Below are 24,359 nucleotides of genomic sequence, written 5' to 3'. Positions count from 1 at the left end.
TGTAATTAATATATGTATATGAAAAATATTGCAATTTACACTAGTTTTTTAGAGATGGAATTTGGTTCTTTAATTATTATTTTTTTAGTTTATTATTATTAATAATATGATTGTATTTCACTTTTGTACAATAATTTACTTGAATTTGGAGCAAAGAAGATAAGACTATTGCTCCTTGGAGTCATTTTGCACTTTGGCTTAGTTTTGGTAATTTTTTATAAAATGACTTCCGACACTTTAGATTAGCGGTGGGAAACATCAAATCTAATTTAAGTAAAGCGAACAGATTCAACCTAATTTAATTGTAATTAAACTGAATATCCAATTACAATTGAATTAGATGTTAAAAGTTGAATTCTAATTCGACTGGATCAATTTTTGTATGTCAATATCAAATTAAATACCGATCTAATTTTTTTTTTGAATGAAATACCGATCTAATTTAATTACATATTAAAAAAACAATTTATATTTATTTTTGTATAATAAAAATATATATTTTTAGTAGCTTCTCTTTTGTGTGTTGAATTTGTACACTTGATTATTTTGTGTATTTATTTTCATGATATTTTGTTCTATTATATTACTTAATAATGTTGTTATTTTAGTTATTTCAATCTTTTAGTTGCATTACACTTATAAAGGTGATAATTTAATTTTTGAATATTTTATGTTAATATTAAAAATTAAGTGTAATTAGATATCCAACTAAAAAAACGATAGAATCAAATTAGATTTTAAAATCTAATTGGATTGAATTGGATGAGGAGAAAAATATTTCTAACACTTTTTTTTATTAATATTATTATTATTGCTAAGAGATAAATTTTTCATTGGGGAAAGAAGCAAAAACAAAAAAGGATTCCTACCACATATAACAAGCTAGATAACGAAACAATTAAACAAAGGGCCATTAACACACACCACTTACAATTCAAAAATAAATAAACTCGATACATAAGAAAACTAACTTTCTCTTTCTCATGTTTATCGTAACGTTAACGTTGCAACTCATAAATTAGTCTAACATGCCCTTAGAATAGACAGTAAACTTTTTTGGATAGAAAAAATCTCTTCACATTGCCTCTCAATGTTTTTTTCTCTAACCTATAACGATTACTCCTAAAAAGAAAAGAAGTGAATCAACTTTTATCAGCTCAGTTCTGGATGCTAACTTCCCATTAAAGACTAACATTTAGAACTCGAACTCGAACACTAACCCTATGTTTGGTATAGTAGAGGAGAGAAAAATGGAAAGGTAGAAAAATTGAGAGAAATAGAAAATTGGAGTGATAGAAAAGAAAATGAATTTCTCTAATGTTGTTTGGTGAGATGAAAGGAAAGAAAATAGTATATATAAAACAAAATTACAATTTAATATTATCATGGCAAAATTTTTATGTACACATTCATATGGCTTAGACTTTCCCTCCATACTGAAAATTGAGTTTGTAATCATGTTGTAGAGTTGCCAATGTGTTTCTACAAGGACCCTCTACAGAAAAACATAAAAGATAGTGGTAAGATAACCGAAATTTCACATATCGAACTTATAATGATCGCACTAGGTTTGACTACATTGTTTATGATTGCTTGCTTACCTCCAAATACAGTATGAAGATATTGAAGATCCTCTGCCGAGCAAGCATCTATCAACGCATACACACCCGGTCTTAGCGCATCATCGATTTCCCTGCATATTGATTAGGGCTAGCAGTTTAGTCTCTTGTTCGGACCAAAAATTATTCTTATTCCCTACCCGAGAATTGTAAGAAAGAAAAACATATTTGTGTCATCTCCAACACAAATATCCATAGTTAGAGCTATGACATAAGTTAGCTAACTATGGATATCATACTTGAGAATGAGGAACAATTACACAATAAGAACCGATTTGAATAAATATAATTAAAATCGTAGTGTTATCGGGAAAGAAATCAAGAACCACTGGGTAGAATAGAAAGATTTTACACAATAAGAACTGAACAATATATTTTATATTTGAAAGAGTACCTCTTGATGCCAGTTTTAAGGGGGCCATTGCCTGAATAAATCCATATATAATTAGACAAGAACTGAGAACAATGTTGTCCCATGACATCTTTCTGATGTCGAATCTGAAAAGTGAAAGGAGAAAGTACTATATCAGCGAAAACTGAAGAAGAGAAAAAGGGCTCTCTGAATACCTACACTACACCTCTTACAATAATCTAGATATGAAGTGCCTATATCTAAAACAATACCACCTTCATAAAATCACAGTGAACGTCGATGATTTCATCTCGATAAAACTTTTAAATTTAAGTTGGATATGAGAGTTCACCAATGAAACAAGTAACATGTTTCGGTTTATAACTACACAACAATACCTTCGGTATGCATGCTTCAGAAAGTTTATTCATAGTCTTTAAGAGTATTATCACAGGATTAACAATTGAGGATTAAACAATGTCAGGCTAAGAACTTGATTTATAAGTTTATACTTATTTATAGAGCCTATGGTCCTCCTTGCCATCTCAATATATGTAAAGCGAAAGACCGAAACAAACTAAGAACACTAAAAGTGGGCATATTGACTGACCATATCGCATAGCATTAGGTGAAGAAATAATAACAAAGATGTTTTCATGAGATTATGCATTATTGACAATAGTAATGACAACACTCACCTCTTCATAAATCCTTCGGAGACTGTATGCACATTTTACTCCCTCTTCCACTTCCCATGAGAAATAACCATTTCTGATCAATGACTTAGAATCCACCGTCTCCAAACACTCGAGAAGAACACACATAGAGGCTTCCAGCACAGCAATGGATCGCTTGCATTCACTGAAATTTAAAAGCCATTTACAATGTAAAAACACAGCAGCCATTTTGTTGGGGATGCAAAACCCACAAACATAATGTAATAATATGCAAACTAATAAACCCAATATCAATAGTTGTATTTCGAGTACTATCTCGAAATCATCAAAATGTTAATTAACCTTTGTTAGAAGATTTCAAGACAAACTGTTCCTTTAGAAAAAGAAGAAAATAACAAAAATAAATACCTTTTGTGATGCTTTAGGACATTATATAGTAACCGGCAACATGCAGAAAATAGGTCAATTGAAAATCGCCTATCTACATTGCAGAGTTGCATACTCCCTACTGGATCAGAAATATGGTTATCTGAATTATTGGAAGGTGTGTTCCGAACAGAAGATTTAGAACGTTTAAGTTGATGAAAATTCTGAAAAAGTGCCCCGGGTATCCGCAAAGATTGTGCTAAATGCCAAGCCTCCATTTGAAACAGAGCGTGTTTGCCTGAAATTCTTATCAGTACCTCAACACACATAAGAATAACTGCTCCTGGATCTGGATTAGTATCACCTATCAATCTCTCAGAGAATATTAAAGGACTTTGCAAATGTAGAATTATGTTGAACACACTAGCAAGTAAGCTCTGAATATGTCTTTTAACAAGATTTAGGCGCTTGCGTCCTGAACAGAAAAACCATTTGTCAGGAAGAATGAAAAGAAAACCATCAAATTACAATAATTACACACATATCCAAAATCTTAATTTCAAAATTGAAAATGATGCAGCAAAAACATGTTACACTACAGGTACAGCCCCTTTTTTCCTTTCACATCCTCTATTTCTTTCGGTTATTTAATTTTATGTTTAACGTTTCAATGTTTGTATTGGCAGGGGGCAGGAGATTTTGAGCTTTTCAATATTACAGGAAAGTTGAAACAAATAATACTGATGGCAATGGTAAAACATAACTGGTTCAGACAACTCATTCTTATAACCCAGAGAGAAAGACAGCAAAGTTAAAATAAATATCAAACTCGACCAATATGTTGAAATGTTGATACCTGAAACAAACTCGAGAACTAAATCCAAGCAATCGACGCCAGCAGCAACAATTGAGGAAACTTTTCCGCCATTTGCACTTCCAGTCTGTATGTCATAAATCATTGTGGATCTTTCCTGCACACCAACTAAGGCTCTCTCGATAGCTTGTATTGCAGATAGCAGGTGCAACTCTGATGGCTTCTGTATGAACACCGTAAATGACGATCGCAATCTTGATTTAAATTCATCGAAACCACATGGCTTGCGAGGAAGAGAAGCTTCGGAAAGTCTTGAATAATCATAAAGTAATTTGGTGTTCGACTCTGTTTCGTGAGATGCAAGGGTAGCTCTTTTCCCTTGGTAAGTTATGCACTTTCCTATGGCCCTTAACTGCAGCTCTACCATCTTGACATAAAGACTTCTTGACAAAGTGGGATCAGTCATAGGAAAATGATTTCCTATTTCCTCTATGTACTTCACAGTACCATCTAGCCAAACGAAAGATAAGGGTCGTGGCACATGAATTGTGTCTACTAATTCTGATAGCAAGAACTGTGAAATGCCAGTAAGAATTTTCATCAAGCTTGCAGACAAGGGAGCACAATCGATGTGCAAATTGAGCCTCAAAATAGCTGAAGAGGCAATCAACAACTGCCTGAGTAGATATGCTGCTTCAGTACAATCACCTGTTACCATGCTCCTAAGGAAAGACTTGTTTAGAGGTAGACGATCAAGTGAATCGACCTCAGTCAGAAAACTAGCAGTAAAGTTTAAAGCTTTTGACCGCAACTTCTTCTTCTTGCGTACACTGCCAATTCCAGAGTTAGCATCAATGTCTTGTGATTCCAAGCATGTCATTACATCACCAGAACTTTCGCATTGCTTATCGCAAGAAATATCATTCTTCCCAACATTAGTTTTAGCTAAAAGCTCCTTTTCACCCAATAGATCGGAATTGTTGTTCGCTTTTTCAAAATACTGAGCATCATTTATAACCAACATGCCTACCAGTAGACTAGAGAATTCCACAAAAACAGTTATACAAAGGTTAATTTCAGATTCACCATTGTCTCTCCCTGATAATATCTCTTTAAGATAGGCACTTCTCACATCAGTTTGATTCATAATCGATGCCAAGCCCCATAAAAACCCACTAAAGCAAGTCATGATCGTAGAGTACCTACTAATATCCACAACTTCGGCATTAAAAGCCCCTTTTTGATCGGAAATGAGAGACTTCAAGGAGGTAAGTCCATCCTGCATCTGCTCTCTGAAGCTTTTAGCGACACAGAACACACTTTTCCAGGCTTGAGTATAATCAGAGGTTAAGGGTTGATCGGGTTCTACTAAATCACTCTGCTCACAGTCAACTCCGGCATTTTGTTGCTCTTCACAAGAGTTCTGAGCATTTTTAATTGTTTTGTTGAAATGATATTTGTTCAATGTCAAAAAAACATATAATGTGTGATCCAATAATGAAAATATCATATCATCAACTTGAAGAGAATCATTCTTTTTGGAAAGTGACTCCTGAATACCAACAACAACATATAATGACTTGAAAAGCCATAAAACAGGAAGCGACTTCCCAGAGTACATGAGACAAAGTGACGTTTGGTTTGATTCTGTCTTCCCCTCACAAGAAGCCATAACAATACTTTTCAAGACCTTCCGGCAACACAAGAACAATCGGAAAAGCTCATAACCATTTTGTGAGTTTGAAGAGCCCTCACGATCTAATAAGGTGCCAATAACAAGCCTGTAATATCCAGTACAGATCAAATTGGTAAAAATAGAGATTACTCTGCCAAATTATGCTAAAATAAATAAATAAATAAAAGGAAGAAAACAAAACCATGTTGATTGAAAACTTTCCTAAACTAAATAGAACTTGCATTGTAAGATTTTTCTAAAAAAGAACACAGTACACTTGTAAATAGAAAAACTACTTTGAACTAAAAGCCGAAGGACGATGGCAACATATCATACAAATGACATCATCTAGATAGGAATGGAAAACATACCTTTCAAGATTGAGAATAGATGTCATCAAAATTGAAAATGATTTTGAATTGAAATATTCTTTTGGAATCCAGCCTATGAGATTGAGCAAACTTTGAGAAACTGCAAATTCCGTACTGAGCAATGGAAAGGTACTCAGGTCATTCCCGTTTCCTGAACAAAGCTTGGCAGAAGAACGAGTGTATGGTTTTTTGGCTGAGTCCTGACAGTATGGGACATGCTTGTTTCCCAGAACAATTGCCGATGACTTCTCTAGGTCGCTTAAGACATCAGACCAATTAGGAGGTGACATAAAATCAACATTCCCGGATGAAATACAATTAGATGGTAATGCAAATTTCTCCAGTGCATGGCAAAACCTTGATGCCAAATGTCTGCGAACAAACTAAGACAAGACAGAATGAACATTCAGGAATTGGGATGAAAATATTTTCAAATAATGATTCAGTACAGATTCGGATAAAAAGAACTCAAGAAATATATAACAGAATACAATGACCATACAAACAATAAAAGCAAACATATAAACAAAGTAAAATGTAAGTATGTGTTGTGTGCATTTAAGAAGGGATTATAGGAAACTAACTCGTTGTTCATATAGGATGGAGTTATTGAAGAGTTCTAGTGAGATTTGCCACACGGTCACCCTATTCAGCTGGTTGTTTTTATCGCTGCGGTGCTCTCTAACCCGCCCAAAGCTGTTTCTCCCACACAAAATGGAAGTTTGGATCAGAACAGTAAGGTACATCTTCAATTTCTTTTTAGTAGCATAAGTACACCAAAGATCAATATTTTGGCACAGAATCCACCAAACTGCAGTAGGCAATGAATTCTTGTTCACAGAAGTAACACTAAAATCCCATTCACCACTTTCGCGGGCAGATTTTTCCTTACAAGTCGTATCATCTGAAGCGAAACTTGGTTGTTGAGAGTTAGATACTAATGATAGATGCTCCATCATGAAACCAGTAAGGCCTTCTGCCTCTTGCATCAGAGTAGAGATGCACTTTTCTAGCTTTTTGTTTCTTTTTTTATAACGTGACAAGTCACCATCATCAAGCAACCCAATCTGAACCAAATTATTATTATTTTGCAACAGATACTCATGAGCTTTTATCTGCCTGTTCAAATCAACAAGCCTTTGAAGAGCCATAGCATGCATTACATAAATCAGAGGACTATAATCTTCAGCACCAGGCACAAAGATGTTCGAAATAGCTTGAATGACAGTAAGAAGAGGAGCTGAAGGTTGTAGAAAGCAAGAAAAATACACATCACTCATCCAGTCAGTCCTATTCATCCAATCTCCACCAGAGAGTGCCATAAATGAATCCCCCATTGCTGCTGACATCTTTCTCGAGGAATCTGGCGGCATAAAGCTGGCAGCTTGCCTATATAAAATTCTACAGGACATGAACAACTGAAAGAAGAATACAAAGATCCAATGAGTTGAATATTTAATACTCTGCAAATCAGCGTTGTTTCCAGCCAGGTCAAAGTCAACAGATATTCCCGTGACAGAAGAGAGGAACTTGTTGGCAGCATCTGGCTGTAGTCCAACTAGATTACTCATGTACGGACACAATACAGTTATCAAGTCCTTTACAGACGCTCCAACTAGCTTGCTATTACCCGTTGTGACAGGCAGTGAGTTTAGCACTAATGCATACACTTCAGACAATCCTCTACCCAAAAGTTCAGCTCGCAATTCAAAGCTATTTTGAGAATCTGGTTTGACAGATTTCTTTTTACGAACAACCAAATCATCAGTCTTTATCCATTTCAAAGATTCTGATATATCTTTAATCAAATGTTGAAGACACGCACTAGCCTGTCCTTCTGGCATGGTTTTAAGAGCTCTATGAATGGCATATTTAAACTCATGCGAGCATAATAACATTCCAACTGACTTTGCGTGACCTTCATTATGTTGAGGGGTCAAGAATCTAGTATAATTCACTTCTTCATCCCCATCATGTAAAGCTAAAAGCCTTATTGCTTTAGACATTGTGAAAATAGCATTATTCACCTGCATTAGGATCATTATGTCAGAGCTCGAATCCCAGTCTAACGAAAACAAAAAACAAAATAATAAGAAACAAGATTTAGCTGGCAGGATATTGATAAGGTTTTTGAAAATTCCTAATGCCCAAAAGAGACTAAATGCTCTTGTTTTGATGGGTAATGCCAGGGATTCACACATGAGTTACATACAATAAAGTACGTAATTTTAACAACACAATTTAAAATGATGTGGTCTCACTTGACAATAGTAATGCCTAAGATTAATTACACATCAATGTGCAACTTTTGTGTGTCCTAGCATTACTCTATTTTGATAGATTTAGTTAAAATTCTATATCTATAAGTACATAAATATATGTGTATGTGTGTTTTGTCTCATGTATCTATACTTTAACAAAAGCTTAGAACACACAGGGAAGAAAGAAAACAAAAAACAAGGATCTTTAACCAACCTGACGAAGTTGACTATAGAGATTAATCAATTGGCACCCAAGGTGTGATGTCTTATTAAATAATGGAAACTGATCTGCCACATTGGTCAAAGAAAACCCAAGTACCAAGTATGAAAACATCATAAGCCATAAGCCTACCAGATCATCCCCCATAACATTATACTCAATTTCCAAAATATAACCAACAGCAACAAGTACCTCCTCGGCTAATAAAGCCAGCATTTCCCCCTCCTTTCTGTTATCAACATCAAACTTATAAGATTTGATTAAATTAGATGACAGTAATGTTACTGTATCATAAACATTCTTCAAGAAATTAAGGCAAGCTCCCTCTGAAGCATCCTCTGTTCTCAAGTACACCTTTTCGTGCATAAAGCTAGCAAGTAAACTATTTATAGATTTAAGTGTACAAAGGGCATCCGAAAACACAGATTCCCCTCCTTGTTTTGATTGATGGTGGCCATTAATCTCAAGCAAAAGAGGTTCCATAACACATACAAAAAAGTTAAGAAGGGACTTTCGTTTTTCTGCGGTTATAAAAGTTGAGCAGTTACTCTGTTCTAAAACTGTGCTACTTTGAGAAAATGCTGTAGACGTATCACCCAACATATTACCTTCTAGTTGTGTTGAACACTCGGTTTTCTCTGCCATCGTGGTATTTTCAGAGATCACTAAAGCTCCTTTAGGATTTTTAATTCGATCAACAAGCAGGCGAAATAACCTTCCTATGCTACTTGTTGCCAATTCCTTCTTTGTAGCCATAACCTCTTCCAATTTAGTAAACAAGTGTCTATGGTAACTCATAATGACTGTTTTAGTGTCAGTTTTAGCCTCACTATGGTCTGCAGCATACTTTTCTGAACCACGTAAGCACAAAAACCCGTCAATATGCACAGGATGAAACAACCCATGAGACAAAATATCTTCAACTAACTTCAACAAATTTCTTTTCCAATCAAGACAACATTCATCCATTTCACTATGCAAGATACCGAGAAGATGCAATAGAGGTTCAAGAAGTTTGTCAATAAAATCAGAAAAGGCATTTTTTTTACAAGGGTGTGCCCTCAAAAACTTGGCAAACGGTTCAAATATCAAGCACGAGAACCGCAATACATAAACACCCGCATCTCCAGTAACCAGATTCTCAGCGAAAATCTTGTGAACAAGCTCAAGCACTGTAACAACAGTCGAAAGCCACAGTTCTAAATTTTCATTTGACAAACCACCATGACTTGAGAACAATAACAAGACACAATCAAGCACATCTTTATGCAACTCAAACCCTTCACCAACAAAATATGATCCTATCAAAGATGAAGATACATTGTTGATTAAAGACAATGTATCATTTGCAAAGAAAGAAAACGACCGTAAAAGGTTTCTCGAAAAATTCAAAGGAATATGCAATTTTAATGATTGCTCCAAGCAGAATTTAAAAACTTTCCAACATCTAAAGTCCAAACATGTCTCAACTTGACCATGAGGCTTCTCCTTTTCTTCATCATTCTTAATTCTCTTCCCTGAAGGAATCAACAAAGACTGAACCCAATCATTAAGAAATATTACAACACGTGAAATCTTCACAGTCTCACAATCCTTCCCATCATCATTTCCTTTCATTTTCGAACCCACAAAATCGAAAGCAAGTTCCACCTTCCTACATTCAAATTTCCTAAACTATCAGTAAAGATACAAAATTTAATACTTAAAAATAACCCAAAAAATTCAATTATTACTTCTTATCACTATTAACACTGACTTACGTCAAAATGAATCAGCTCCTAAGTTAACAAGACAGACATTGTTTAAACACAATGAACTGAATTCATCTTAAAACACAAAAATAATTAAAAATAAAAAAGGTAAAAATAAAAAAGCTAACTTTTGAATGTCGATGGATTTGTTCTGGATTGATAGAATCAACTGCAAGTTATTCCATGGAATCGGGGGCTGTACGGATTCCGCTTCTTCAGTTTCTTCTAAGAAGTTAATTTGATGTCTTTTGAGATAGTGTTGATCTTCAACTTCATCTTCATGTTTGCGGCGGAGTATAGCCTTTCTCTTTCTGGTGGTGGAAGCTTTTGAATCGGCGGCCATGGCTAGTCGGGAGTTCGTTCAAGGTCAGAGCCAGGGGTTTTGGGTTTCTCTGTAAATACACAAAATAGGGTTTAAGCCCTCTATTCTAGGGCCACTGGTTTTTCCTATGTGGACATAAAAAATATTATTATAATTAATTTTTTTTTTGCAAAGAAAATTTTTATAACTAATTATTTTAGGCTATTTATAACTATTTATGGAGTAATTTATGGTATAAATACTTAAGTTTAATTTTTAGTTGCAAATAAATACCTAAGTTTAATTTTTGTCAATAATAAGTTATATTTCTGGAACTCCCCGTTAAATTTTCAGTGATTATTCACGGGTCATTTTTTGGTATATTTAATTTTTTTAAAAAAATAAAAATTTAATGATTTGGACTAATTAAAAATTGACACGTGGCAATTTACTTAACACTTAACAGTTAAGTATCTATAAAAGTTCTAAAATTATAACTTATGTATTATTATAATTGGGAGTTAAACTTAAGTATTTATGACGCAAATTTTAATTTTTTTTTTTTTTTTTGCAGTGAAAAAATTTATAACTAATTACTTTAGGCTATTTACAACTATCTATTGAGTTTTGTTTTGAGCGAAGAGATGTTAATTTTCTCGCTCATTGTTTAGTTAAGATGACTTTTGATGTTAAAATATCTGTTAGGTGACATGAGGATCTTGCTTCTGTTGCTCGTCATTTGCCTGTTTTGTTGTAATTAAGGCTGAATATTGAGCGAATTGACTGAAATTCGAGTGAAAAAAAGAAAAAAAGTGAACATGTACTGCCCATTCACGTGTGGCGGGTTTGAGTTCGGGTTGGGTGGACCCATAATGCAGTGAGTTATGTATCACGGAGGGAGATGGAGAAATTGGAGTGGGTGGGAGTGGACAGTGGGTTGCTTGCGGCAATGAGGGATTTTTAGGTTAAATTTTCTTAGGAATATAAGTAATGTATTGTGTGTTATGTAATAAAAAAATATATTCGCGACAAAACTACTTAAACTCTATAATAAGTGACACTTCACATAAATTGATTTTTTTGTTGATAAAACCCTTCAAACCTTACTTTTGATGTTATTTACCTATTCTGTTTAAAAAGTTTTGTTAATTGTCACGGTGGACATGCCACAGTGTACACTACATGGTCAATTTTTAGTGGGCGACACAACGACAACCCTCTAAATCTCACTTTTGTTAGCTATTTATCCCTTCAATTCAAAATGCTCTGATAAGTGTTACGTTGAACATACCAGCCAAACTACTTGAATCCTATGGAGAAACAATCTCATTAGGCCTTCCAATTGTCTGGAAATCTTGATCCATACAAAATTATTATTATTATTATTATTATTAAGAGTTTTTATAAAAATACTAAATTTTGGGTAAAAAATTATAATTTTACTGTCACATAAATTTTTTTACAAAAATATTGTCTTTTTATAAAACAACCGTAAAATTGCAAAACAGAATAATTAAAACAACAGTAGAACAACTAAAAAACAACCGTGAAACAACAATGAAAACTTAACACAGTAGACTGTATAAAACTTACACTATATTTTTGAAGAAAATTCTGCCCCACAATAAAAATTAAAAAAGTTAAAAATTTTAGTATGTAATATAAAAACTCCAATTATTATTATTATTATTGTTATTATTATTTTTTAAATAGTACACAAATAGTTATTATGATGATAATTATTATTAGTGTAAATAGACTTAAAGTTTTAAATTTGTAAACGACATAATCTCAATGTTTATTTTTAGCGGTAAAAGTACTCAATGTTTAGAAAACTATAATTTTTTTCTAATTTCGTCAGTACAAACTCTGTTATTTTCTTAAACATGTCACAAATAAGGTCCAAATTCTAGATCATTAGTATCAGTTACTTCCAAATGTTCCTTTAATAAATTCAAAACGGAATATCTACTAACAAAACTAAAAGAAAATTAAAATTTTACAAATATTGGGTACTTATGCCGCTAAAAATAAACATTAAATTTATGTCACTTACAAACTTAAAATTTTAGTATTTATACCGCTATTTACCCTTATTAGTATTATTATTATTATTATTTTTTGATAAACTATTTACCTTTATTATTATTATTGCCGAAATTTTGAACATTCTCTTTTGTGAAAAAGTACAACCCTTCCAAATGTTATAAAGGACTCGTTTAACTTAACATCTTCAGTCGAAGAATCATGTTTTTCACCCATGGTAAGTTCAGCTCTAATGTTAAAGACTGAATTTGTTAATAGAACAATAATTTTGAAGGTTTAGCCACACAATTTTTGATTAGTATATTTTACAAGAATATCTTGGAGGAAAACCTCTCTTCTTCTGTCAAAGAAATTAACAAGAACTGATTTTGATTTTAGAAAACTTTGATAATCAGAGATTGATAACTCATAGAACTTGTATTAATAGTATCACTATCACCAATAATACAATGTGTATATGTATTGGAGTAACAAGAAAACATAAAACATTTCTAATCTCTACATAAATCAGAGAAAGGCACATTCTAAACATCTTCGTTTTTGATCATCGAAACTCAATTTTGAAAACCGAAAACCATCACTCGAACCAAACTCAGGCACTATTACCGTACAAGTATTCATCAAAAGACTGCTATCAATCCATACAGGGAAGCATTAAGAATAGCTTTGAGAAGTTTAATCCAATAAAGACCCGGTAAGCTTAATCGAGATCCTGCTCAAAGAACAGATACTTAATCGATTATGTTCTCTCTACAAAATTATTTCCTTGTCAACATTTTTGTATACCAAAGCGGATCTAAAAGTAAACTAATCAATTAGATTTTCTTGCATTTAGGAAATATCATTACCTTTGGAGAGGTAGAGCTTGCAACTATTTTGAGGCAATTTAGGGTGTTGCCCGAGTTCAGATCGTGCTTTCAGCTTAGTTTGCAAATAACTGCGGTTCTTGTTCAGCTCTGGGCCCAAGGGCGAAAGTGAAAACACGCGGCATAAACTGATTTTGATGTATGGACCAGGAAGACCCTTAAGGGCATTGAAGCAGAATATCCTCAACCGACACTGGCCCCATTCACCTGAATGGCAACCAAACGAGCCTTTTCTTTGGAGATCTCTTCAGGCATGCCTTGCAACTCAGGTCTCAGGTAGATCAAGCTTGAAGGACCGAAAGGGAATGGAGTTGCCCGAAATGGAGTGAACTTCTTGTCACTGTCTGTGAGAGTAACAAACCGCCACCCTACCTGCTGCTAGCCACCACCATTCATCCCGCCTTCTTTTTTGATACTCTTTCACATTTTTATCGTTTATTATTCTGTTCAAAGCTTGAATAGACCCCAACAGACTTACTAATGTGAAGTTTCAGTGTACCGAGAAAGTCTATTTCATTTTTCTCCTCCAAACAAGAATATGCCTTTGTTACATAAGCAAACTTGGGTCCAAACATGTGAGAAGCACTTGCTGCTTTATAAGTTATGAGCTCCAAATCACCTGTAGCAAAGTGAACAAAGGATATAGTAAACTGTCACAGTAAGAATACTCTCAGTCAGTCCCTAAACTATAGAGAAAATTTAGTTATGGTTTGTTGGTCTTTATTTATTCATATTGGCCCTATACAATTGTTTCCCAAGTCCAAAGATATTCATTTTGACAAAATTACAAGCATCAGAGTTGGTCTTTAAACGCCCAAAAAGGTTTCATTTTAATATCTTACTGATAAGACATTCCTAAGGCTTATAACCCTCTAATCCTCCTGCCCCTGTAGCCTTGTTCCACCTATAATATGTTAGGCGTAAAAGTGGCCTAATAAAATAGTGAAAGTAGCTCAATTTTTTTAAGCAAGTTCAGGAACAATGCAATTCAATAAAATATTAGAATTGCACCATTGTTGTTTAATAAAATCCATTGCTTATTGATAAAACAAAGTTACCTGCTGCAATCTCTGATGCAAGCATATTTGAGCTAAAGTGACGTGTCATCCACCATCTGCATCGAAGCCTCCAATTCTTACGAGATTTAGACTCCCTAAATAAATTCGGAGTCTTATTTAAGGAAACTGAATAACGTTGTTTAACCCCGCCATCGTTTTCATTAAGACACACTGACATCTGGTCTTCTTCGTATTGTGAAAGTTTCAAGAAACATGAAGCGAAATCTCTCCATGTGTTGTGGTCTGCATATGTAGCATCGAGATGAGAAGCTATCACCTCCAACAAAGATTCAGAACTATACTCCCCTGCATAATATTACAAGAAAACAATTACTAAAAACATAACTCCAGTTAAAACTTGTTCCTCAACAGAAACATACTTAAAAATAACTCACAATGCTGCTTCCCGTATTTACTTAAAATCTTAGATAGCAGTGCACACACTTTAATTGCAAGAAATAATAGCATATCATGTGAAAATGTGAAATATATATATAATATTATATGTTGAACTAGTATATCAACGATTGTGTGCAGAGATAACTAGATCATGTAGCGAAGTAAGTTTCAGAAGTATGTAGTACCATTTCGATGCATGACAACAAGCTTCGCCAGTGAATCACAACAAGTAGGATCCTTATTTAATATGTCTTCGAAATGGGAAGAAATATTTATGTTGTTATACTCAAAATGCTCCAGGAGGGTAGCTCTTAATCTGCATAAAATATCAACATTCCTGCTTTAGTATTTATGTGTCTTCACAACAAGCAAAGTGTCTGCTAACGAAAATCTCATCATCACGTTGAGCAAAGTTAATGATCAATATATGGTTATCATTTCATCTAACTTTTGGAATTATAAAAACAATCAGTTGCACAAAACCATCAGAAGTAATATGTATTAGACTTGTCTTCCGAATTCAAAAGAAGCGGACAGTAAAGCAAAATATACGAACAAAATGAATACCGCATTGGAAGTGTTGAGTTTGAATTACAGCAGAATTTGTTGAGCTCATTTAAGGCCTCATCAACTTGACCTCCAACCAGTAATAGCTGTCACAAGAAAGAAGCATTAAAACAAATTACTTCCAGTCATCGTGTTGGTTTTTTACTCAACAAATAACAAAAATTGAGACCATTTCTGAATCCTGACGGTGAGTGTGGATTACTGAGATACATCTACAAGCCAGCTTGAACAAATTTTTAAACTTAAACCGGGATGTTTAGCAAATCATAAAGGCACGTGAAATCATTGCAATTATTTATTTTTCAGGATTTCTTAGAGTGGCTTAAAAAAAACACATAAGCAAAATAGTGTGGAGATGCATGTCGGTTTTTTTATAGATAAATGTGCACCTGTATTAAGGGAAGTAAGGCCGCCAATACTGGTGGAGTTGAGCAAAGAGCACGTCTTAAGCAATTCACTGCCTCCTTGTAGTAGTCATTAAGCATTTCCGTATGCACGCCATTCTCATTAAACAACTTTACAGGTAACAATACTGAATTCAAGCCTTCTGAAAATACAAAACATATCGTAAGAGAATCCACAGACTAAAAATAATAGGTATTTACTAGTAAAACAATTACATCTTCTAATAGTTGAATTTTATATACAAGGAATATAAAAATTACGAAAGGAACATCCAATTTTTGTAGCCATGAAAAAAAGAATCTCGCTTAAAAAAAGGGAAAACTATTAAACACTTTAAGAATAAAAACCAGAAAGAAATTAAGTACCCACCAAGATCAGAGAAAGTGGAAGTCATCTGATTGCTATGACCAGGTTCTAAAGCTCCACTTCCTGTATTATCAGCCGAATTTGCATAGAAGCCCTGGGACTGAAAGTTCTGTGGGAGAGTTTCTATCTGAACACTATGGACTCCAACAGAGTTTTCGATCTGTAAGCCCTTATCCAAATCAATATGTGTTCTTTGATCATTGTTGATAGAGGAGTTCGAATCACATTGAAATTCTGTACAGGCTTGAATAGAATCAGCTTTATCCCACCCTTCTGTGAAAGAAAGTTTATTCGTATGCCCGGGGGAATAAACCTGGTCAGAATCTGTCAACAACATTTCCTTTGGAATAGTAGAGTACCATAACTGGTAGAATGTCAATCCTACAATCATATTTGAAACTGGCTCTGTACCAAAATCATTTTCTTGCATGAGCCTGAAAAGTACCACAAAAGCAACAAAACCTTACACTGTTTTCATTTGAACAAAATACATTGCAAATGTCAATTACAAGCAGTCAATCATCATAATATCTTACCCAACAACATGAATATTGGAAATAACGAAACTGAAGATACTAAGTATGCCTACATTATATAGGTGCAGCTTATAGAGTTGTGCCAGTGTAATTGTTTTGCTAGTCATGAAGATGTGGTCAAGGTTTTCTCTAAAGTAGTCCATTATGCATTTTACTTCTCAGAAGTGATTGTAAATGTCAACTAATTTTCACATAGAATTTGGCGAATATGTTCAAAAAAACAAGAGAAAAATAAAATCATAGGATAGACGAAAGAGCTTATAAATAAAGGATGCCAATTGCCAAAAATAAAATGTCAGTGCTACTCAAAATAAGCAGTGCAGAGAAACAAAAGACTTGGAATTGGCTTGTGTGCATTTGTATCATAATAATGATATTTTGAAAAACATTATTGAAACTGGAGACAAAAGAATACCAGAAACCAATTCGGAAACTACAATTATTGAAATCAAACATGAAGTTCTCAAATATGAATCTTTCACTTCATATATGTAATAGTAACAGTATATGACATGAGTTGTTCAAGTCTATCTCGTTGAGTAGATATTATGCGTAAGTTACTCTAACATGCAATGCTATTTGCTTCAACATCAAGGAGAGCTACAAACTACAAGATTGAACGAAAATCATACCATAAAGCAGCCTGGTAAGCATCTTCAATATTCCCTTGTGTAAGACAAAAAACGATGAACTCTATATGAACCAAGTATCGATTCTGCTCAAAAGATAAAATTTGCATTAATTAAACACCACACAAAATCATACAAGAATGCACATAGAACTGTTAAGAATTAAAACCCTTCATACAACTTGAAAAGAATATAACAAAATGCAAACATTCCATGACAGAAAATTGTACATACTTCAACTGGCTTTCCTTTCAAGGTGGTGGTTTTTCTTATCCAAATGTCATAAATGTTCTTGAGCCTTGTCCCATTATTAGAATCAGTTCCTAAAAGTTCAACAATCTCCATTAACGCCTGCAAAGAGAAACGAAAAGAAAAACCCTACATTTAGTGTGTGTTTGAAAGTCCCCTAGTAATTACAAATCCGAATTGGAGAGTATAATTGAAACTCCTCCAAACACGCCCTTAGATTTTAATCAATAGAAAAACAAAAAAGAAAAAGAAAGAAACAGTAGTGAGATTCATCATACAGTGTACTTCAAGCGATTATTGGGCATAGACCTATCTTTGCAAGTCCCTTTCAACAAAACACTAAGAACACCAGTAGCTTCACTCCATTGATGGTAACTCATAAGCTTAGTAAAAAGATAACTCAACCTACTCCTGTTGTCTTTCCTCAAAGTCTTGGAACCCAAACCAAGAACATATGAGGGTTTAGTAAGAGACAAAATAGCTCCTTTAGAAAGACTAAAAGGGGATTTGTCCTGTACCACCATTGTTGAAGTAATAGACTTTCTCTTCTTGGGGTTATTGTATGGTTCAATAAAGTTAGGGCTACAATGTTGTTCCTCATCTCCTTCCATTATAAATTAATCAATACTTGATTTGATTATGCATCTGATAAAACAAATATACTACTTTTAATACTCAAACAAACTGAAATTGATTGAGGAAAAATTAAAAAAGAACTATACTTTTTTTCTTCTTCAAATCAAATATGTATATACATAATATTAAACACATACCAGTGAGTCGATCAAGAGAAAGAGTGTTAGGGCTAGAGAGAGAGAAACGTTGTTGTTGTTGGAAACAAACGTTGTTAAGCTGAAAGAAAAAGTAAATTTATCAAAAAGAAAAATTTTAAGAGTGTAATATTTAAATATTTAAAAAAAAAATACATTTAATTTATCAAGCAATCTCGTTGACTCTGCTAATTTCTTTCTCTCTGGATTCTACTGTTGGGGTTGGGAGTTCCTCACTGCTCTTCTTCTCTTTAGTTGTTCCATCTGAACATCCATCATCATCGAATAGGAGATCACAAATCGAATACTCACTCTGTTATTATTGGAAGAAAAATGGCGCCGTTTTTGACGAAGATGTATCAGTTGGTGGATGATCCGATCACGGACGACGTGATCTCGTGGAATGAAAACGGCACCGCTTTTGTCGTTTGGATTTCGCTAGGGATTTATTGCCCAAATATTTCAAGATGTCATCCTCATGTTTTTGCACAAGCAGCATATTAATTAGTAATAATAAGATTATGTGTTTTAAGTAAGGGTGGCAATTCACACAACAACACGACACTCTATACGAATTATTGTGGGTTTAAGTCATAAAATAGTTTTCGGTATAGAAGAGATCGGGAGAGACCCATAAATCTGATGGGTAAAGGCTCATCTAGTCACATTATGAGCGGTAAAGTTACAAGTTCTACTAACATAAGAAAAACAACAACTACTAAATGAGGGAGAAGATTTAGTACAAAATGAGATATAGTTCTCTAATGTCCAACGAGATCGCTTCCCATTGATAGCGTCGATAACCACTCTCGAGTCATTCTCCACAATAACATACTAGTAGGCGAAATCCAAGGCAACTGACACAGCCAAGCAGCAAGCTGCGGCTTCTCTACAAAGAGCATTCGAAAAATCCTCCCGAGCCGTCTGAACTCTAATCACTCTACCAAGATGATTTCTTGCAACAACATAGACAATGAGTTAGAATTAGGTTAAATTCGAATGACAATTATTTGGATCGGGTTAGGATCCAAAAACGGGGTAAGTTGAAAAATGCCTCTTTTATTCATCAATTAATCAAATTTACCTCTAATTTTATATTTATTTGAAACATACCTCTTTTTATATGTATTGTACCCAAAATACCCTTACATAAGAGAATCACATGGAGAGTATCTTGAAGTGACAGGGGCAAAATTGGTACAATGTTTAAAAAAAGAGGTAAAAATGATAGATTTTAAAAAAAAATGTAAAAATAAAAGAGGACAATATAAAAAGGGTATAGAGTGTAATTTCCTCCAAAATCAATACAAATTGATCTAAACATATTAAATATTATTAAAATAATTAACTTACCGTTAAAGTATTGATAAATTTCATAGAAAAATATATAAATTTAAAAAAAAAAATTGCTTATAAGAATATTAGATAGATACTTTAAATTTGATATTAAGAATTTTATTTATTGCATTGATAATTCGTAATAAATTATTTTTATAAAAATTAAATATGTGATACTAATTATATTAATTTTTTATTATAACATAAATATAGGTGAGTTAAGATTGAAATTTTTCAAACACTAATTGCCACCCCTAATTTTGTCATTCCTTTTTCCTCAACTGTCCAAAAAAAAGGTTTCTAAAGTAAACACTAGTCCCAACACCCAACTCGTTATGCTACCCCAAAAAACAAAGTTGGAAAGAAGAGTATTATTACAGGCTTACAGCTAGCTTTGATCTGATCAAATCAGTTTTATTATGTAACTATTATAATTATCATATATAAATTGTACTTAGTTATGTTAAGAACTAGAGAAAAACTCATCTGAATATTTGTGATTACTAATCAGTAACTAACTATCAAAGCTAAACAAAAACATTTAAAATCAAAGAAAGAAAGACATACCAGAAGTAAACTAAAAAAGAATTAGCTGCTATGTTATCTATTATGGCTCATCATCTTCTAACTATAAGCTTTTACACCAAAGTTTTATTTTTGTTGTTTTTCCATTTTCGCCCTGCTTACGGAAGCTGACACTAACTTGGTATTTGCTTTCGGCCTTTAATGTTCATCTATCCCATTTCTAGTTTCTGTAAAGAGAGTAAATGAATAGAAACAGGTGATACATTAACACAACATAATGAAGAATGCTTTTAAGGGAATAAGAGACTTTACCACTAATCATCCTCAATTATGATATTAGAAAGCAAGGTAGTTTTCAAGTTATCAATTTCTTTGACCAATTTCTGATTTTCCTGACTTCCTTTCTCTATCTCAACTTGTAAAGCTGTATTTGGGAAGAAATGCAATATATCAGAGCGAGTCAAGAATTTAGTAGCAATGATTGTAAATTGTAATGTAATTATCCACCATTTATACAGAAAACCAAAAATAGTAAACAAATTCAGTGTTTTGAATAAAAGTAAGGTAATTCAAAAATGTTGAAAGTGAAAATAATAATAAGAAATACACACACAGAGTCTAAGACACAAATTCATGATATTCTAAGATAAGCAGAAGTCAATATATATGGTCATTACATTATTGGAATTTTATACTACAATATTGCACAACAGACAATGACATGAAACCATATTTAAAGATTTGGTTCAATAAATTTATGCAAACAAATGAATGAAATCCAAACTGAAAAAGAAAAATAAAAAAAATAAGCATAAAGGTGGTAAATTAAGATAAGAACTAATCAATGAACAATAATGTAAGAAATTACCACAATTGCAATTATGAAGATCTTCAAGAATTTCTTCCACAAATGCCTGCATTGAATTCTTTAACATACTATTCTTCTTATCCAATCTGCAAACTTCATTCTCAATAAACTCTTTCTCCAAAAGCAAAGTCCTCAGATCATCATTCTTCCCAACATCACTCTGAAACTCTATGCACTTCTTTACAAACTCATCTCTACACATCAAAATCAAATCAATAATAATAAGAAAATATCAACTAATCCCTATTTTGGTCAATTCAATTACTTACTGCTTATCACTGATTCTCTGCAGCGTGTTATCTCGCTTCATTCTCAAACTACTCAATTGCTTCTCCAAAGATTCCAAAGAGTTTCTTGAACTATCTACAAACCAAATCAAATAAAAATCAAATGAATATATGCATTTTGATCAATAGAATAGAAAGAAATTGAGAAAATTGAAAATGATTACGAGCGAGAGCATTCAAGCTGGTGATCTGAAACTGAGAAACGTAAAGCGTTTTGGTGAGATCGGATTCTCTGGCAGCCATAGCTTTTTCGGATTCCGAGCATTTGACGATCTCAGATTCGATCTCACGAGTTATCTGGATATTGTCCTCAACTTCTTGATTGATCTGGATATCTCCAAAATTCGAGTAGTTTTCGGAATGAAAATTAGAGAGAAGAAGAAAAGGAAGAAGGAGAAGAAAGTTACTTGATCGAGCATGTCCTTGAGAATAGAGATATGGCTGAGCATTGAACTCGAGTCCTCCATTTTCACGCTCTTCACCTCTGTTCTTCTGCTCTTTGCTCTAATCTTCAAATTTTCCCGCTCTTAATTGTTCTGTATTTATAGCCTTGCTTTTTCAATTCATCTAATAATTTAAGGGGAGTTCTTTTTTTTTTTTTTTTTTTGAGAAAAGGCGTCTATATCATAGATTCAAATAGGTTAGACCTCTCGGTCGTTACACAAAATATTGTTAGGTACAACCGAAACCGGGATAGACCCAAATACCTGATGAGCAAACGCCCATCTAGCCACATTATGAGCGGCAAAATTACAGGCTCTACTAATAAAAGCAAAATTACAACTAATAAAGAAGGGAGAAGACTTAGAACAAAATGAGATGTAGTTTTCAAGCGCCTGGCAAGAATCCTTACTATTGAGAGCATTGATAACCACACTCGAGTCACTCTCCACAATCACAAACTTAGATCCAATATCTAAGGCCACCGAGTGAGAATAGAACTCCCCTTAAAAAAATAATAAATACATCTCTTTATTAAAAAAAATAGGGAAATTCTACAACGCACCTCCTTAAAATGGATATATTAATGCACCTCTATCTGTTTTAGCACCCGAAATAATTTTTTAGTCAAAATTTTTCCGTATGTTATAGTTATTTAAGACAACCTGCAAAATTTTAAGAAATTTGGAAAAGTTTAATACGCTGAAAACTACGTTCAAACTGTGTATTGCACACGTGATTATTTTATTTTATACGCATGTAAAATAAGCTATTTGAACATTGTTTTCTATATTGTAAATTATTCGAAATTTCTTAAAATTTTGTAGGTTATCTTAAATAGTTATAACATACATGAATATGAAAAAAAAACTAGACTAAAAATTTTTTTGGATGCCGAAACAAGTCAATGGTGTATCAGTACATCCCTTTTAAGGGGGTGTATTGTAGAATCACCCAAAAATATATAAACTTAAATAATTTTTAAAAATTACTTTTAATATTTTTTTAAAAAAAATTTTCCTCACAATATTTTATATTAATTTTAATATTTATTTTTATAATTTTTTTTAACTCATGTATATATTTTTTTTATTTTTTTTTCTAAGAAAATTTCATATAATTTTTTATTTTAATTTTTTCATCATAATATATAAAATATAATTTATTTTTATTTGATAGGTATATTTTTTAAGAATATGAATGGGAAGAAAAAAATTAAAAAAAATATAGTACAATTAAAGATATAAACTTTATATAAAATAAAAACTACTAAAATGGTGTGTCTTTAGAAATTTTTTAGGTGTAAATAAAATTTCCCATAATTCAATGTTTATGTTTGGTTAGGAGGATTAAAAACATACTAATAAATAAGAATGAGAATAAAAATAAAATAAAATCAAATTTAAAATGTATAAAAAAATTGATAAAAAAAATTATTAAATTTTTTATCATAGCATCTCTTTTTTTTTTTTTTGAAACATATCATAGCATCTCTAATGGAGGTGTAAATAAGTGGTGAAAAAGTGTGCTCCAATAGTGTGCCAAAAAAAGATGTAAATTTAACACATAGCAAATTTTGTGCCAAATTTGACACAATATTTGTTATGATGTAAAATTTATACCACAATAAATGCACTACTTTTTCATTTATATTTATGTCATTTCTATTATTTTATTAGTATATTTAACTATCACATTAAATTATGAAATATTTATATTATTTTTTTTATTACCTTACATACTAAAATAATAATAAAATGATTATAAAGTTATTAGATTTTATTTTTTTAATAAAATATTAATTAGACTTTAAATTTTACATCAAAATTTTGCAATTGTGCATTAGAGCACAAAGCTAAAATTTGGTATAAATTTACCATAAAACTACTTTTTCTGCTAAATATAGTACAATTTTTACATCTCCCGTTGGAGATGGTCATTCCTTGAATTAGTCATTTTACCAAAAGGATAGAATAGTCATTCCATTGGATGACATCCCAATACCTCAAAATGCAACTAAACAAATAAATAGAATAAAATTTGTTTCATTTCCTTTTCATTATCTCCAACTAAATGCCACATATATATTTTTTTTTTCTAAATACTATTTTGGACCATTATTTCACAAAAGTTACTAATTGGATTCAATGTTTAGTTAAACGATAATTTAGACTCTGTATTTTTTAAAGTGGTGCAAAATAGACCTTAATTTAATTTTCACCAAATTAAAACATAATAGGGTAAATGGCGGCAAAACCCCCAATACTTTCGTTTTGGTTTCATTAAACCCCCACAACCCAAATTCTAAACCCCAAAACATTTATTCTGCATTAATTTACTTTCCGTCAATTTTAGGCCGTTAAGTGCTAGGTTAGCTTGTCCACGTGGGCACAATATATACGTAAGACAATTTTATTGGTCCACGTAAATAATTATATTATAAAAATTAAAAAATTAAAAATAAAATTAATTTAAAATTAAAAAAAAATATAAATAAAAAATAAATAATTTTCTTTTTTTTTTCTTTCTTTTTTTCCTTTCTTTTTCTTTTCCTTTCTTTTTTTTTCTTTTCTTTCTTTTTTTTTTGGCTGAAACGATTCCC

The 24,359-nt window shown here is 32.6% G+C and overlaps 3 protein-coding genes across 10 annotated transcripts; all 3 read right to left on the bottom strand.

Annotated features, from left to right (window-relative positions):
* Positions 1 to 1,290: 1,290 nt before the first annotated feature.
* Positions 1,291 to 10,553, bottom strand: LOC115720896 (uncharacterized). Of its 2 annotated transcripts, none has more exons than XM_030650100.2 (10): positions 10,235 to 10,553; positions 8,350 to 10,009; positions 6,459 to 7,901; positions 5,875 to 6,257; positions 3,871 to 5,609; positions 3,057 to 3,489; positions 2,670 to 2,832; positions 2,014 to 2,117; positions 1,602 to 1,693; positions 1,291 to 1,495 (listed from the first exon to the last, which is right to left on the bottom strand). In XM_030650100.2, exons 1-10 carry the CDS (start codon positions 10,447 to 10,449, stop codon positions 1,419 to 1,421), a joined length of 6,309 nt encoding a protein of 2,102 aa, XP_030505960.2. In that variant the 5' UTR covers positions 10,450 to 10,553; the 3' UTR covers positions 1,291 to 1,418. The 2 variants fall into 2 exon arrangements, with proteins under 2 accessions (XP_030505960.2, XP_060965786.1); XM_061109803.1 differs by having other exon boundaries at positions 8,350 to 10,005; positions 10,235 to 10,331.
* Positions 10,554 to 12,851: 2,298 nt separating this feature from the next.
* Positions 12,852 to 18,818, bottom strand: LOC115719703 (uncharacterized). 6 transcript variants are annotated; one of them, XR_004012205.2, is made up of 12 exons: positions 18,455 to 18,812; positions 18,302 to 18,380; positions 17,807 to 18,173; positions 17,514 to 17,630; positions 17,283 to 17,365; positions 16,118 to 16,548; positions 15,733 to 15,890; positions 15,344 to 15,429; positions 14,962 to 15,092; positions 14,378 to 14,683; positions 13,302 to 13,938; positions 12,852 to 13,165 (listed from the first exon to the last, which is right to left on the bottom strand). XR_004012205.2 is itself a non-coding variant. In XM_061109809.1 (11 exons), exons 3-11 carry the CDS (start codon positions 18,137 to 18,139, stop codon positions 13,748 to 13,750), a joined length of 1,836 nt encoding a protein of 611 aa, XP_060965792.1. In that variant the 5' UTR covers positions 18,140 to 18,173; positions 18,302 to 18,380; positions 18,455 to 18,812; the 3' UTR covers positions 12,852 to 13,747. The 6 variants fall into 6 exon arrangements, 2 of the variants coding, with proteins under 2 accessions (XP_060965792.1, XP_060965793.1); XR_009686029.1 differs by having other exon boundaries at positions 18,302 to 18,381; positions 18,471 to 18,812; XR_009686030.1 differs by having other exon boundaries at positions 15,733 to 15,887; positions 18,302 to 18,818.
* Positions 18,819 to 19,836: 1,018 nt separating this feature from the next.
* LOC115719704 (uncharacterized) lies at positions 19,837 to 22,096 on the bottom strand. Of its 2 annotated transcripts, XM_061109807.1 has the most exons (6): positions 21,724 to 22,095; positions 21,481 to 21,643; positions 21,299 to 21,392; positions 21,030 to 21,223; positions 20,474 to 20,585; positions 19,842 to 20,388 (listed from the first exon to the last, which is right to left on the bottom strand). In XM_061109807.1, exons 1-5 carry the CDS (start codon positions 21,781 to 21,783, stop codon positions 20,476 to 20,478), a joined length of 621 nt encoding a protein of 206 aa, XP_060965790.1. In that variant the 5' UTR covers positions 21,784 to 22,095; the 3' UTR covers positions 19,842 to 20,388; positions 20,474 to 20,475. The 2 variants fall into 2 exon arrangements, with proteins under 2 accessions (XP_060965791.1, XP_060965790.1); XM_061109808.1 differs by having other exon boundaries at positions 19,837 to 20,585; positions 21,481 to 21,613; positions 21,724 to 22,096.
* Between the last annotated feature and the right edge of the window lie 2,263 nt (positions 22,097 to 24,359).

This window comes from Cannabis sativa, chromosome 2, assembly GCF_029168945.1.
Source record: "Cannabis sativa cultivar Pink pepper isolate KNU-18-1 chromosome 2, ASM2916894v1, whole genome shotgun sequence".
In the NCBI taxonomy this organism is placed as follows: domain Eukaryota; kingdom Viridiplantae; phylum Streptophyta; class Magnoliopsida; order Rosales; family Cannabaceae; genus Cannabis; species Cannabis sativa.
Note: the sequence above shows the minus strand (reverse complement) of the source record. Positions and strands in the feature narration are given on the sequence as shown.